This window comes from Oncorhynchus nerka, linkage group LG28 (assembly GCF_034236695.1).
Source record: "Oncorhynchus nerka isolate Pitt River linkage group LG28, Oner_Uvic_2.0, whole genome shotgun sequence".
Taxonomy (NCBI): Eukaryota; Metazoa; Chordata; class Actinopteri; order Salmoniformes; family Salmonidae; genus Oncorhynchus; species Oncorhynchus nerka.
In genome coordinates this window covers 59,799,701-59,815,733 of record NC_088423.1, presented here as the reverse complement: position 1 = coordinate 59,815,733, position 16,033 = coordinate 59,799,701, and the positions used below count along the sequence as shown (strand labels likewise).

The 16,033-nt window shown below is 42.8% G+C and overlaps 1 protein-coding gene across 3 annotated transcripts in view; it reads right to left on the bottom strand.

Moving 5' to 3' along the window:
* Positions 1-16,033, bottom strand: part of LOC115113453 (xylosyl- and glucuronyltransferase LARGE2s) — a 104,534-nt gene that overhangs the window by 23,924 nt on the left and 64,577 nt on the right. For all 3 annotated transcript variants that reach the window (XM_029641118.2, XM_029641119.2, XM_029641117.2), the window contains 2 exons: positions 6,142-6,329; positions 31-323 (listed from right to left, as the gene is read on the bottom strand). In XM_029641118.2, the coding sequence (XP_029496978.1) occupies positions 31-323; positions 6,142-6,241 (393 nt within the window). In that variant the 5' untranslated portion in view covers positions 6,242-6,329. The remainder of the gene's footprint in view (positions 1-30; positions 324-6,141; positions 6,330-16,033) is intronic.

The window sequence follows — 16,033 nt, the reverse complement described above, 5'->3', positions numbered from 1 at the left end:
CGCTAAAATAAGTATTTGATCCTGGCTCACCTCACACTTCAGTACGGTGGGCGAACGGGGACACTCTGTGTGATTGGCTCTCTCCTCCGCCGTGTTCTCCACATCCTCGGGCCCAGTGTCAGCTGACGCCCCCCACGCCGCATTGCCATAGTTACCACCGTCGGCGGGCTGGCCGGCCGTGCCCTGCAATTGGCTGAGCTGCAGGCGGATCTGCCGGTTCTCCTCCTCTATCTCGCGCACCCGCGACTCTAGAACCGCCCGCTCTAGAACCCGTGCCTCGGGGGTCTCTGACAAACAGGGGGACAGGAGGAGAGAACGCCCATCTGGAGAGGGGGGCGGGGGGGTGAGGAGGGGAATTAAGATTAGGGTTGAAGAAAATCTTTCATTTGTAGAGTTGTATAACAAAGGAAGCTGACACAGCTGGAATGTGGCACTCTCACACCCTTGTCCCTGGTCGCTCAGAGGAAAGTGGGTGGGAGAGAGAAATACTGATATGTAGACAGTCAGACCTAATACTGACACAGATACTGTACACGGACAGCCTTGTCCTCTCGTGTGTACACAGTAATTCACTGCTTCCTACGGCTATTCCGTAGAGCTGAAGTGAACAGACTGCACTATAACACCCCGTCAGTCATCTTAGGTACAGTATGTGTGAGAGAGGATTTGCATGCACGTGTGCGCTTATGAATTTTGGCGCGCATCATAAATTGGTTTTAGGAGTGTATGACAGTATGTCCAGGGTCTATCGTTTTTGTTTACAACAGGATACTTAACCACATTCTCGGACGAAGATATCTCGGAATCTCGAACAGCCTACAAGATTGTTAGTACAGATGCCGTATCTTAATTTGAGCCAGTTTCACACAGAAAGATTATATTCCTGCAGCAAGAGGAAAGGTGAATTGTTAGGGACAGATCGAAATTGGGAAGTTTATATTTTTAATCGGGCACAGGGGAGGGTAGTGTGTTTTGTCCCTGGTTTACATTCACTCTTTTGCAGGATTAATTATATAATTGATTCTATCCTAGCCACATTTCCACATCTGTTTGCATGCGCCTCCCCTACAGTGCCTTCGGAAAGTATTCAGACCGCTTGACTTTTTCCATATTTTGTTAAGTTACAGCCTTTTTCAAAAAGGTATTATATCGTTTTTTTCCCTCATCAATCTACCCCATAATGACAAAGCAAAAACTTTATTTTTATTTTTAGAAATGTTAGCTAATTTATCAAATAAAAAAACTGAAATATAACATTTACATAAATATTCAGACTCTTTACTCAGTACTTTGTTGAACACCTTTGGCAGCGATTACAGCCTCGAGTCTTCTTGGGTATGAAGCTACAAGCTTGGAACACCTGTATTTGGGGAGTTTCTCCCATTCTTCTCTGCAGATCCTCTCAAGCTCTGTCAGGTTGGATGGGGAGTGTCGATGCACAGATATTTTCAGATCTCTCTCTAGACAGTTTTGATCGGGTTTGGCCTCGACCCAATCATGTCTCGGAGCTCTACAGACAATTCCTTCAACCTCATGGCTAGGTTCTTGCTCTGACATGCACTGGTCAACAGTGGGACCTTATGCTGGGACCACACACAGGTGTGTGCCTTTCCAAATCATGTTTAGTCAATTTAATTTACCACAGGTGGACGCCAAACAAGTTGTAAAAACATCTCAAGGATTATCAATGGAAACCGGGTGCACCTGAGCTCAATTTAGAGTCTCATAGCAAAGGGTCTGAATACTTATGTAAATAAGGTATTTCTGTTTTTTGTTTTAAATACATTTGCAAAAATATAAATAAAATATTTTTTTTTTTTGCTTTGTCATTATGGGGTATTGCGTGTCATTTGCTGAGGAAATTGTTTTATTTAATCAATTTTAGAATAAGGCTACAATGTAACAAAATGTGGAAAAAGTCAAGGGGTCTGAATACTTTCCGAAGGCACTGTATATCAAGTTGTTTTGGTACTTCCCTTATGCACTACGCTTTTCTGCATGCTAAATTTTACTATACCACAGGTCAATCAATATACAAAACATTAACACGTACTCTTTCCATGACCGACTGACCAGGTGAATCCAAGTGAAATCTATGATCCCTTCTTGATGTCACTTGTGAAATCCACTTCAATCAGTATAGATGAAGGGCAGGAGACAGATTAAAGTATTTTTAAACCTTGAGACTATTAAGACCTAAAATGGGTGTGTGCCATTCAGAGGGTGAATGGGAAAAACAAAACATTTAAGTGCCTTTGAACGGGTGCCAGGCGCACCGTTCTGTGTCAAGAACTGCTTGGTTTTTCACAGTCAACAGTTTCCCAAGTGTATCAAGTATGGTCCACCACCCGAAGGACATCCAGCCATCTTGACACAACTGTGGGAAGCAATGGAGTCAACATGGGCCAGCATCCCTGTAGAACACTTTCAACACCTTGTAAAGTCCATGCCCTGACGAAATGAGGCTGTTCTGAGGGCAAAAAGATGGGGGGGGGCTCGGGTCGATCGATAGTGGTTCATGGAGATTACAGTTTCTATGTGAAGAGAGATGTAGGTCACGTCTCAAACAACTATTTATTCTTTTTTTGTACCCCTTTTTCTCTCCAATTTTGTGGTATCCAGTTGGTAGTTACAGTGTCTCATCGCTGCAACTTCCGAACGGACTCCAGAGAGGTGAAGGTCGAGAGCCGTGCGTCCTCCGAAACACAACCCAACCAAGCCGCACTGCTTTTCGACCCAATGCCCACTTAACCTGGAAGCCAGCCGCATCAATGTGTCGGAGGAAACACCGTACACCTGGCGACCGTGCACTGCGCCCGGCCTGCCACAGGAGTCGGTAGTGCCGCGATGGGACAAGGACATCCCTGCCGACCAAACCCTCCCCTAACCCGGACGACGCTGGGCCAATAGTGCGCCGTCCCATGAGTCTCCCGATCGCGGCCGGCTGCCGACAGAGCCTGGACAGCAGGTAGCTCAATATTAGCAAAGTATTCCTAATGTTTGGTGTACTCAATGAAGTCTACCAGTCTATCCTGCCCTCTATCCACCATTCATAGTGGCAACAGTGGTAGGTGCACCGTTTGTCAAGATCTGCAAGAGGCTAACTGGCAATCATGCCTCAAAGCTGCATACATTTTCAATATAAATCCACAAGGACAAATAGCAATAGCTGATACGCAGTCGAGAAGCCAGGTGCATCATTGTGCATAAAATAACATTGAAGACATGATCTTGTATAGGCGGCAATACAAAATTCAACTCTAGGCTGCAGTGAAAATGTCCTTTGAATAATGACGTAAAAGTGATTTTGTGATTTTAAATGTTTCGTTCCATTTGGATCAGTTGTGGGTGGACAGTTTTTAAGGTCTAGAAAAGCACAGTAGCGGACCATTCTGGCTGTATTCTTACTTCTGATACTGAGATGTGCCGTGTGTTGCAGATCATCATTCTCCCAAGTCATCCTATAATAATGTGGCCATATATACAACTGTATGCTCTCGGCAGGCCCAGCTATTCGGGAGCGCTGAACGCACGCTCTGCTTCCTCTCCAAATCCGAGCGGCCATTCCTTGTACACCTAGAACCTGACGCTTCAATGTAGCCTAAATTTAAACTTTAAAAATGTATGGCCTTTTATATGCGCTACTTCAAAAGTCTACTGTAGGCATGCGCACGTTTGTCCAAAATATAATTCTAGCCTCCTCAAAATGGCTTGATATTGAGTGGGCATGTTCACCATACCTACGCATTTTTTTTGAGACAAAACCATCAGTAGGACTAAATGCAATGGAAAGTCATTTACCTTGTTTGTTTTTTTCCGCTACGGGAATCTAACCGCAAAAGTTATTTTTGTGGACTATGTATTTACTCAACAAGTCAATTTGATGGAAACACAACTCTGATGGGAAAATATTTTTATGCAGATTTTTTCATATTTATATGAAAATCTGTCAACAATTGGATGGAAAGCTCGCTATAGGGACACCCTAAAAACTCTGGCAAGTGTGCTAGTCCAGTGTTTCACCAGCAGCCCCAAACATCTAAAGAATAAGCTGCAGACCAGCAAAACCAAGCTTGTAAGAATTGTACTTAAACTCATACTCATCTAGAGGCAAGCTTTTTTTTTGTCTGTCTCTGTAATGTGTCTCTATCTATGACATTTCATTATGTATCTATGTAAGAAAATAGGGACCACAATGGAAATAAGTCTGACTTTAATTGTGCGATCCCGGTCACTTTGAAAAAGTGTTGTACTGTGTGTATATGTATTTGTATTCACTGAACCATTCAACTCAAACCAAACTGTGCAGCAAAACATTTGATTAACGGAAAGAGTCATCTCTTATAAAACACCAAAAAGCTGAATGACATTCGGTGATTGTCAAGCCAATCCTAGGTCGGGATGGAGGGATGCATTTTATGTTTGTCGAGATTGACATCTATTTATTGTGGTGTTGAAAATGCAAACCATGACATAGAAGTGCCCAAAGTCAGTATGCATTGTTTATTGGTTGTGGGTTGCATTGGCACAGAAACCTGTTCGTTATCTTTTTTTTGTGCAAATATTTTCTGTAATTATAGAAAATCTGATTTCCCCTAGCTGATCATTTTCTGTAATTATAGAAAATCTGATTTCCCCTAGTTGATCATTTTCTGCCGCCAGCTCTGATTGTAGTGTTACTCTTCAGCTCCACTATATGCATTGTGTTGCTGTGCCATCAGCGTCACGTCAATGTGAAGTTTTACCTGCTACACAGAGTTTGTTGTTTTGAGAGAGGAGCCTTTATTCTATTTTGCCTACTGTACCATATTCAACGATTATGCGTAAGTATAATAGCTTTGGTCCAGTTTTTCCCAAGTACTCACTAAACTGCTGCTAGTGGTTGTACTAAATGATCCCCTAATTTCACACACTGCTTTTGAACCTAGCTAGTCAATGTAACTAGCTAGCTAGTAGTAGTAGCTTCTTGACTAAAATAACCAGTGGTGTATAGTCGTGGCCATGTGCAACCAAAATCGTCTCTATTTGTCATCATTTCAATTCACAAGATAGAATTAACGTGAGCGTCAGCCATCGAGAATTTAAACTCTGTGATTCTTGAGCTTGGACGCTGACATTGGACTGGACGCATCGTGAGCGCAACACGGGCAGTGAAGCAGCATTCATTGATTTCAAGGAGGCATTTCCTCAATGGCTGATAGCAATGCCGGACGCCCGACGGCTAAAGTGTAGCAGGGCCGTAATGAAACAGGCAATGAGAGTTCATCTGTGGTGGTCGGTGAACCCTCAACTTTCTGGCCCGTGCCACATAAGCATGCTGAAGTGGCAAAGTCGATATACAAGTTGGTAAACAAAGCGCCTCCCGGGTGTCGCAGTGGTTAAGGGCACTGTACTGCAGCGCCAGCTGCACCACCAGAGACTCTGGTTTCGCGCCCAGGCTCTGTCGTAACTGGCCACAACCGGGAGGTCCGTGGGGCGACACACAATTGGCCTAGCGTCGTCCGGATTAGGGAGGGTTTGGCCGGTAGGTATATCCTTGTCTCATCGCGCACCAGCGACTCCTGTGGCGGGCCGGGCGCAGTGCACGCTAGCCAAGGTTGCCAGGTGCACGGTGTTTCCTCCGACACATTGGTGCGACTGGCTTCCGGGTTGGATGCGCGCTGTGTTAAGAAGCAGTGGTTGGTTGGGTTGTAAATCGGAGGACGCATGACTTTCAACCTTCGTCTCTCCCGAGCCCGTACGGGAGTTATAGAGATGAGACAAGATAGTAGCTATTAATAATTGGATACCACGAAATTGGGCAGAAAAAGGGGTAAAAATTTTGAAAAAAGTAAACAAAGGGTTAGTTATTGTTATTTTAAGGTCGTAAACATTATTTTGAGTCTGACATTTCAAAATGGAAATTACAAACTTTAGAAGCCTTTTTAAACCTTGAATGCACTACAAGTTTGCAATCTCCATATTCCTGCAACAACAGGAGGCTCAAATTAAGATACGACATCTGTATACCGTTGTTTAATGAGTTTTTAAAGTAGCTACAGTACATGCATACATGTGTTTCCTATTCCTTTCTTCTGCAGCTCAGTGGAAAAGTAGTTCCGGTCAGTCATGTAACCATGGCGACGGGCCGGTACTACTTACTCTCCAGGTTCCCAGCCAGCAGGTAGAGCCAGGTGAGCAGGATGACGGCGGTCAGAGATGCCACCAGCAGCTTCAGACGACCTCGAAATGGCATGTGCATGATGGGACGGCCGGGTGGGGGCGGGGGCAGGGGATGAGGGCTCAGGTGGGGCTCAGTCTCACATCCGCTTCCTGCTGCATCCTCTCATCTGGAGGGAGAGACGAGGAGAAAGAGAGGAGGAGGGAGAAGGTTAGCATGACGCTATCACAAAATGCTTTAGTGGCATAACAGTGCAGTTTGTATTCAAGCAAAGCAGAAGTTAGGACACGAAATGCCAGGGGCACAATTAAAATATGATGTCATCTCACTCTCATAACACAAATAAAAGCACAAACGTGCACGCACACACACATGTGCACGCAAGCACGCACATACACACACAGTTTATTCACAGCCAGGCTCAATTGGCAATAAGTGCGGGCAGACTCTCGCTCTCTCTCTCTCTACCTCCCTCTATCTATAAAGGCTATAAGAGTTCCAGGTCCTCTCTTTGTTTTATGATGAGCTTAATTAATCACGTTTCACTTTAATTAGATGCAGGCCTGAAGGAAACAAGATTGGATGCAGCTGCCAATTAAAGAAGAGAAGTCAAAAAATATCTGGGAGTTTATGAAAAGAAGAGTGTGTCTGGCCTGTGCTTTGCTGGTGTGAAAACTCTGGTGAGAGAGGGAAGAGAGGGAGGAGAAAGTGGAATGGGTGGACGGTATAGGGGTGATATTAAACTGAACTCGCTCCGTGACCCAGGTTTTCATGCAGGTTGACGTTTATTGGGATGAGTCTTGTCCTGGAGGCAGAACTGAGCGATTCCTGCTAAATGGGCCAGCTGCAAAGTCAAAATTGGCTATAATTATAAAAAATTTGCTTTTTGGTCTTAATTTAAGATTAGGGTTAGGCATTAACGTTAGCAGTGTGGTTAAGGTTTAAAATCTGATTATATGACTGTACCAGCTTGTGACCACTCTGCAGAGCAGACTCCAGAACAAGATACATGATGAAAAACGCTAACCTGTGGTTATCATCTACTTGACATGTGCGCACACACACCCTCAAGACTGTCAAATGAACATCCTGCCCTTCAGTGTGCAACTTTACTTAAAACAGGCGCTTAACTTGGTTGCTCGAGGTGTGTGTGTGTGTTTGCTCAAGGTCTCTCATTCCAATGGATTCTCGTCACAGCGCCTACAGCTAGCAGACTCTAAAACGACAAGGACAAAGAGCACTGCTGATAATGCCAGCGAGAGAGAGAGAAAAGCAACAATACCACAACATGCTGGAGAGCAACTCCGACATGTGCAGTATATTAACCAAAAGTATAATTCTATAGAAAATGCTATTAGTAACATTAATAACACAACAACCAAAGCCATAGCTGGCTCACAGTCCCTGATTTAGATGACAATCCTAGATTATGGAGACGTAATTTATAGATCAGCAGGTAAGGGTGCTCTCGAGCGGCTAGATGTTATATACCATTCGGCCATCAGATTTGCCACCAATGCTCCTTATGGGACACATCACTGCACTCTATACTCCTCTGTAAATGGGTCATCTTTGTATACCCATCGCAAGATCCAAGGGTTGATGCATATTTATAGAACCCTCTAAGGCCTCACTCCCCCCTATCTGAGATATCTACTGCAACTCTCATCCTCCACATACAACACCCGTTCTGCCAGTCACATTCTGTTAAAGGTCCCCAAAGCACACACATCCCTGGGTCGCTCCTCTTTTCAGTTCGCTGCAGCTGTCGACTGAAACGAGCTGCAAAAAACACTCAAACTGGACCGTTTTATCTCCATCTCTTCATTCAAAGATTCAGACACTCTAACTGACAGCTGTGGCTGCTTCACGTGATGTATTGTTGTCTCTACCTTCTTGCCTTTTGTGCTGTTGTCTCTGCCCAATAATGTTTGTACCATGTTGTGTTGCTACCATGTTGTGGTCATATTGTGTTGCTACCATGCTTATTGGTTATTGGTTATTACTGCATTGTCGGAACTAGAAGCACAAACATTTCGCTACACTCGCATTAACATCTGCTAACCATGTGTATGTGACAAATAAAATTTGATTTGATTTGATTTGATGTTGCTGTCTTAGGTCTCCTTTGCCTTCAGGTAGGCCGTCATTGTAAATAAGAATTTGTTCTTAACTGACTTGCCTAGTTAAATAAAAAATAAAACATTTAAACAGTCAGAGTAAGTGAGGACAGTTGAGAGATGTTGTACTTTGGATAGGGAAAGAGAGCCAAGGCCTGCAGATACAGAAGAGAAAGGCGAGAGGTGTTTCAACCGAACCACCCACCTCAACGGGCCCCTCTTCAGGAGGGTTGGCCAACCCTGCCTTAAAAGGATAGTTCAACAATCCCCTCAAATCCACAGTTGATTCAACTATAACCTCAAAATACATTGACGTCAAATACCCCATACATTTCCTTGCTGTGCTTTTATAAGCACAGTTATTGCTCTTTGCCTGTTAAAGTACAGTAATAGTTAATGTGATCCACATAGTATTGAGGTTACGCCCTGGAGCTACAACACCTGGTCAAGGTGATATCAGGAAGGGGATTTTTTCCCAGAAACCCTTGGCTGCATCAAGTGATAAATACTGCAAGATATCTGCTTTTGAATCTTTCTTATTTTCTCTCTGATCTTTCATGTGTTTTTCTCTGTGTGTGTGTGCTGAAGATAAACCCATTCTGAAATGATTTACACCACAGGTGTAAATCTCTTTCTTTTTCCCTCCCTCCCTCCCTCCCGCCCAGATCATAAAACAACGTTATTAACCGGTTCCCATGCTTTTAAAACAAGGAGTCTGTTCCGGAACAGTATAGATCACTTCCGTTACTGGCTTTGATTCTGTTCCTTGAAAAAGTTTGTTATTTTCCAGTTTTCGGCTCTGTTCCCTGAACCGGTTCCAAACCCTGGTTTAAAATCCTACCCCAAACTTTAACCCTTATCTTAACCATATGGAATTAATGCCTAAGTTTATGGTCAAAAGTCGAATACTGCAGTCAGACCACGAGATTTGTTAGAAAAAGAATAAAAACTAAACAGAATACAACACTTCATTCATTGTCCTCGAAAGCAGAAATTCTTAATTAGTTAGGTACAAAACAGCCAAAGTTTCCTATTTCACATTATTGTAGAGCATAGTGAATGGTGCCAAGGGAAACCTGCCTGTTCCTGTATTTCTAAGCATGGCTGTCAATAAAACACGAGAAACATATAATGCAAGTAATAGTGCAATTAAGAGCTGACGCCATTGTGTAAAGGCTTTTATCGGTAGCTTCCCCATTAAAAGTGAAGGGCCTTTTAGCACTGAGCTAAGCAGGAAGGGAGATATCTCTGATTAGGGCATAATCAGTTTGGCGCTTCCTGCATCAGAGAACCATGATAACAGAGACAGTTAATCATCTACTCTCTTTCTCTATTTTGACCTCAGCCCAGGGTTCACACACACACGCGCACACACACTCTTGAGATTTGATTCTTGATTGAAAACCAGACCATCCATTCAGAGTGGATACGTTTACCCCTGTCTGTATGTCTGTGAGTGTATCTGTGGCACAGACGGATTGGGTCCCTCTGCATTTGTTTGACCTGTCTTGTCCCGTGTTTGTGTGTGTGTGTGTGTGTTTGATACGTGGGTTGATTCATAACCTGCAGTACCCACAGTTATATCTGCGGGTCGGGCGGGTGGCTGTCGGGTTGAATAAAGAGAAAATAGTACAGAAAAATATATATATAAATGCATAATTCTTGTGCAATTTACATCTAGGCCTATAGGCTACATTGAGGTCTGGCATTAGTGCATAAACCTAAGCTTTAGGGCCGAACTTTACATCTGCCAAATAGCCTACACCAATCCCTTCAAGCTTTTGTGAACGGGTAGAAAAAGTGAATGTCTTTCCACTGAGGCAAAAAAGTACAGTGTCAGAGTTTAATTCAATAACAGAAATGCTGCAAAATACCTCCGAATGGTTAAGGTAAAGGATTAAGGTTTGGGATAGGCTAAAAACAAAAATCGCAAAAAAACTTTCTATTGCTGGATTCAAACATGCAACCTTTGGCACCAGAGGCAGATGCTTACGCCCATCCCACTCCACAACACCCGAGCAAAACCGAAACCTACTTGAAGTTAACAGCGCTCACTGTTGCCCCTAGTGGACGGTTTACAAGTCATCGCCAGACATCCTCAGACATGGATGGACGTCAAATACTGACTTGTATCACGGGTGACCTAGCTGATTGATACACCAAATGTAAAAATAAAAAAAACTATAATAGAAAAATCATTATTGCATTTTCTCCCCGGTCCCTAAACGTCTTTGCTCCATGAAAGAAGCAGAGATGACAGAGAACAATGCTGTGAAGTCAACTACACTGTAAAAGTAGAAAGTCTCAAAACACCATGATTGTGTAATGAAATCATGACAACTAAACTGAGATCTGGTGTTTGAAGAGTGTTTGAATGTTAACCCAATGCAAGTGTTTTAATGCACAGAATGTTTGAGGAATATACGGTAATGGAGTCTGTTCAGGTGTGTGTCGGGGGAGATGACAGAGAGACGCAGCACACACACACACACACCTTTCTCTCTTCTGCATTTCTCTCAGAGCAGGGTAAGAAACACAATTATCACCCCGCTCAATAATCTGTGCTCACATGATGGTTCACACACTTCACAGTAACAGCAGGGAGTTTTCACATGAAACATGAAACTGCAGTTTAGACAATAAGAAAGACTCTGCTGCAGCTCTGACTGCTATCATAAGAGTGTGTGTGTTTGTTTGTTTGTGTTTGTGTGTGTGTGTGTGTGTGTGTGTGTGTGTGTGTGTGTGTGTGTGTGTGTGTATGTGAGAGAGAAAGAAACAGAGAGAGAGAGAGATAGAGAGAGGCAAATCAAATCAAAGTGTATTGGTCGCGTACACAGATTTGCAAATGATGTTATTGCATGTTCAGCGAAATTCTTGTGTTTCTAGCTCCAACAGTGCAGTAATACCTAGCAATAATAATACAACATTTATAAAACACACGCATATAATCCAGAAAAATTCAGAAATTAAGAATTATTAGTACGAGCAATGTCAGAGGCAGGAATATAACTATATATACATATAATACACATGGTGCATTCGGAAAGTATTCACACCACCTGACTTTTTCCACATTTTGTTACGTTACTGCCTTATTCTAAAATTGATTTAATAAAACATTTTCCTCATCAACCTACACACAATACCCCATAAAACAGGTTTTTAGAAATGTTTGCAAAGTTAATAATGATACAAAACAGAATCATCATCCTATCATCAGTGATCATCATCCTACAACTTGAGTGGAGTCCACCTGTGGTACATTTGATTGATTGGACATGATTTTGGAAGGCACACACCTGTATGTATAAGGTCCGACAGTTTACTGTGCAGGTCGGAGCAAAAACCAAGCCATGAGGTCGAAGGAATTGTCCGCAGAGCTCTGAGACAGTATTGTGTCATGGCACAGATCTGGGGAAAGGTACCAACAAATGTCTGCAGCATTGAAGGTCCCCAAGAGCACAGATTTGCGATGTCAACTACACTGTAAAAGTAAAAAGCCTCAAAACACCATGATTGTGTAATGAAACCATGAAAACTAAGCTGAGATCTGTTGTTTGGAGGTTGTTTGAATGTAAACCCAATGCAAGTGTTTTAATGCACAGAATGTGTTTTTAAACTGAAATTAAGTACTCTGAAACACCCAAAGTGGTTCTTCAACCTTAATATTGTTGTTTTGAAGAGAGTATTGTGAAAACACTTTGAGGGTTTTAGTACACATAAAAGACAGCATCGAAAACACAAAAACTGTTTCTCATACAATCAATGGTTTATAGCCTAAATATTGATTGATGACAAGGGCCGATGGAGAATATTTGATGTGGAATTACACCTTTCTTTTTTCAGTGCTTTTTTAAGACAGATTAGAAACAGGAGGGCAGTAAAATGGTACATTTTGTTGGAATTTGACACACTCAACCACACAGTCACACTGCAAGAAATGATTCTGGGGTTAATTGAAATGAACTCAAACGTGAAAAATGAATGCAAGTCGTGTAGTGCCTGTGGCCTAGCAATAACGCACACGGCTTAAACATGTCACCCCTCTCTATCCACCAAAGACAGGGCTTAAATTCCCCGCTCCAACCCTTCAGTCTGTTTCTCCCACCTGTCTGTATCCCCTCTGTCATTTCATGACTGTTTCAATAGTGTCAAAATACAAGTTATTTCTATGATTTATTCATTTCATTCTACCAAAATAAGCAAAGAATAAATTCAACTAAATATATTCCTCAAAATGTAAGTAACTTTCATGAGGAAAATGTTGTGATCGAACTCATTGGAAGTCTTTGGTTTTAATCACCTTGCATTTTATATCCTGGCATGTGACTCTGATGTTAAAGGATTGTGCATAATGCAACATTTTTTGACTTTATCATTCTTTCACACAATGTTGTATACATGTTTGACGAAAGAAAAGTCTATTTTTATATGAGTAATAAGCTCGTTGTGCCATGAGGTGTAATGGATCATGATGAATTGATATCAAAACCATCAGGCAAATTGATGTTGAATGAAGACAGCACCCATTCAAGCCTTCATGATTGTCAATGGAAGAGGGCAAGTGCAGAGTCCCACAGTTTTGCTGTTCAACCAGTTAGTGTTGATGGTTTGAACACTGAGCTTGACAATACCTGCCAAAATGTTATACAATGTCAAATGATCAAATACATAAAACAATGTTAAACATTAAGACACTTCAGAAAAAGGGATCTAATTATGGCTTAGAAGGGATTCAAATCATAATGGTGTTTAGGAGCTTTAGAGTGAGGAAACGACACCAAAAGAGAAGGTATCTAATTCGGCACTAAACAGGACTCGAAACACCAAAATAGTGTTTTCAATCATTTCTTTTTAGTGCTCCCAGTCTCTGGCAAGGTGTTGCACACAACACTTAAGTGGCATTACAACACACCATGTTATGTTTCAAAACATCTCAGGATAATGTTTTTCAATACTCCACCAAAGTTAAAGTTTCATCTCCCTCAAGTTGGTGGCAGCTCAGTCGTCACTAGTTTTGGTGTTACAAAGCACTTCTTAACCTGTTGCCTCTACTTGGGACGCTTGCGTCCCAACTAGAGCTCTGGAAATGCAAATGCGCTACGCTAAATGCTAATAGTATTAGTTAAAACTCAAAAGTTCATTAAAATACACATGCAGGGTATCAAATTAAAGCTACACTCGTTGTGAATCCAGGCAACAAGTCCGATTTTTAAAATGCTTTTCGGCGACAGCATGAGAAGCTATTATCTGATAGCATGCACCAATACACTACAACAGAAAAGCACAGCAGGGGACGTAAACAAAATAATTAGCATTTTGGCGTTACACAAACCGCACAATAAAATAGAAAACAGTCATTACCTTTCACCATCTTCTTTGTTGGCACTCCTAGATGTCCCATAAACACTATTGGGTCTTTATTTCGATTAAATCGGGCCATATAAAGCCAAGATATCGTTATATGTAGACTGTGTGATAAACGAAAAAAACAGCGATTTCACAACGTAACGTCATTTTTTAAAATTCAAAAAGTAGACGATAAACTTTCACAAAACACTTCGAAATACGTTTGTAATGCTACTTTAGGTATTAGTAAACGTTAATAAGCGATAAAAATCATCCGTAGGCGATGTAAATATCATTAGCTGTCGTCTTGGAAAAAATTTCAGGAGAGAGCTCTTCCGGAATGATCTGGGCGGAGACCGGAGGTAAGCGGTGCCCCTCTTTCGGTTCAACCAAGAATCAAAGAGGATTACATTCACAAGATACTCGACTACATGGGGATGCTGTGGGAGTTGAATGCTCGGTCTTATCTAATTCGGCTCACTGTTAACAATTGCTGGAAGTGGCGCAAGGATATTCATTTCCATTTTCTGTGATCAGGTTTTCCTGCGCTTTCCGATGTAACGCACGTTATGTAATAGCCACAGTCGTGATTTAACCAGTTTTAAAAACGTCCGAGGGTTTCCTATCCACACATTCTAACCATATGAACGTACTATATTCCTGGCATGAGTAGCAGGGCGCTGAATTGTTGCGCGATTTTTAACAAAATGTTCAAAAAAGTAGAGGGTCAACTGAAGAGGTTAAAATGTATTTTCACCCCCTTTTCATGATATCCAATTGTTAGTCGTTACTATCTTGTCTCATCGCTACAACTCCCGTACGGGCTCGGGAGAGACGAACATCGAAGGCCATGCGTCCTCCGAAACACAACCCAACCAGGCCGCACTACTTCTTAACACAGCGCGCATCCAACCCGGAAGCCAGCCGCACCAATGTTACGGAGGAAACACCGTGCCCCTGGCGACATGGTTAGCGTGCACTGCACCCGGCCCGCCACAGGAGTCACTAGTGCGCGATGAGACAAGGATATCCCTACCGGCCAAACCCTCCCTAACCCGGACGACGCTAGGCCAATTGTGCGTCGCCCTTATGGATCTCCCGGTCGCGGCCGGCTGCGACAGAACCTCGGCTCAAACCCAGAGTCTCTGGTGACACAGCTAGCACTGCAATGCAGTGCCTTAGACCACTGCACCACCCGGGAGGCCTTAAAGCACTTATTTTTAACAGTGTAGACTCCCGAGTGGCGCAGTGGTCTAAGGCACTGCATCGCAGTGCTAGAGGCGTCATTAAGGACCAGGGTTCGATCCCGGGCTGTATCACAACTGGCTGTGATCGGGAGTCCCATAGGGCGTGGCGCACAATTGACCTAGTGTCATTTGGTGAGGGTTTGGCCAAGGGGGGCTTTACAAGTAGACTGTCATTGTACATTTGTTCTTAACTGACTTGCCTAGTTAAATATATATACATCTTTTTTAAATAAACATTCTGGTGAGGAAACGTTTATTTGGTCTTCAAGGGCAACATATACTGACAGAAGGGAAGCTGCATGTATCTAATTACAGACAAGTTGACTAACAAATAGCCTACCAAAATGTCAGAAATTATAAGCAGAAACATATTTAAATTAGGCAAAAAATGATTCTGCACCCCCTGTCAAAAAATCATTGTTCCTTCTCTGACTGTAGCCTACAGCGCATTTTCTATATTTATTAGCAATTTCGGGTGGGTGTGTGAATGTTTGTATTAGCGTTTGGTTGGCTGATTGTGTGTCATCATGTATTGTTGTTGCAGCCTCCCTAGATCACTTCTGTTCACTTCAAATCAGGTCAAATCAGGCTTTATGTCACTTGGGGCAATATACAGTAATGGAGTCTGTTCAGGCGTGTGTCGGGGGAGATGACAGAGAGACGCAGCACACACACACACACCTTTTTCTCTTCTGCATTTTTCTCAGAGCAGGGTAAGAAACACAATTATCACCCCGTTCAATAATCTGTGCTCATATGATGGTTCACACACTTCGCAGTAACAGCAGGGAGTTTTCACATGAAACATGAAACTGCAATTTAGACAGTTAGACTCTGCTGCTCATATCACATCTGCTGCAGCTCTGACTGCTATCATAAGAGTGTGTGTGTTTCTTTGTTTTTGTGGGTGTGCGAGTGTGAGTAGTCGCGGATTTACGTAGAGGTGATGTGGGCATCTTGCCGGGGGTGGCACGGGGCACCCGCACCATAAAACTCGTAAAGGTGACCTTTGCGCGATCAAATTTTGAATCGCTCGTTTGCACGTCACGTCAATGATATCATGTCACCGTGTGGAACTGTGGGTCAATTAGCCTTGTCGGAGTGGGCGCCCTGATTGTAGTTTGTGAGCTAGGCAGGCTACTGCCAGGGAAGGTCTC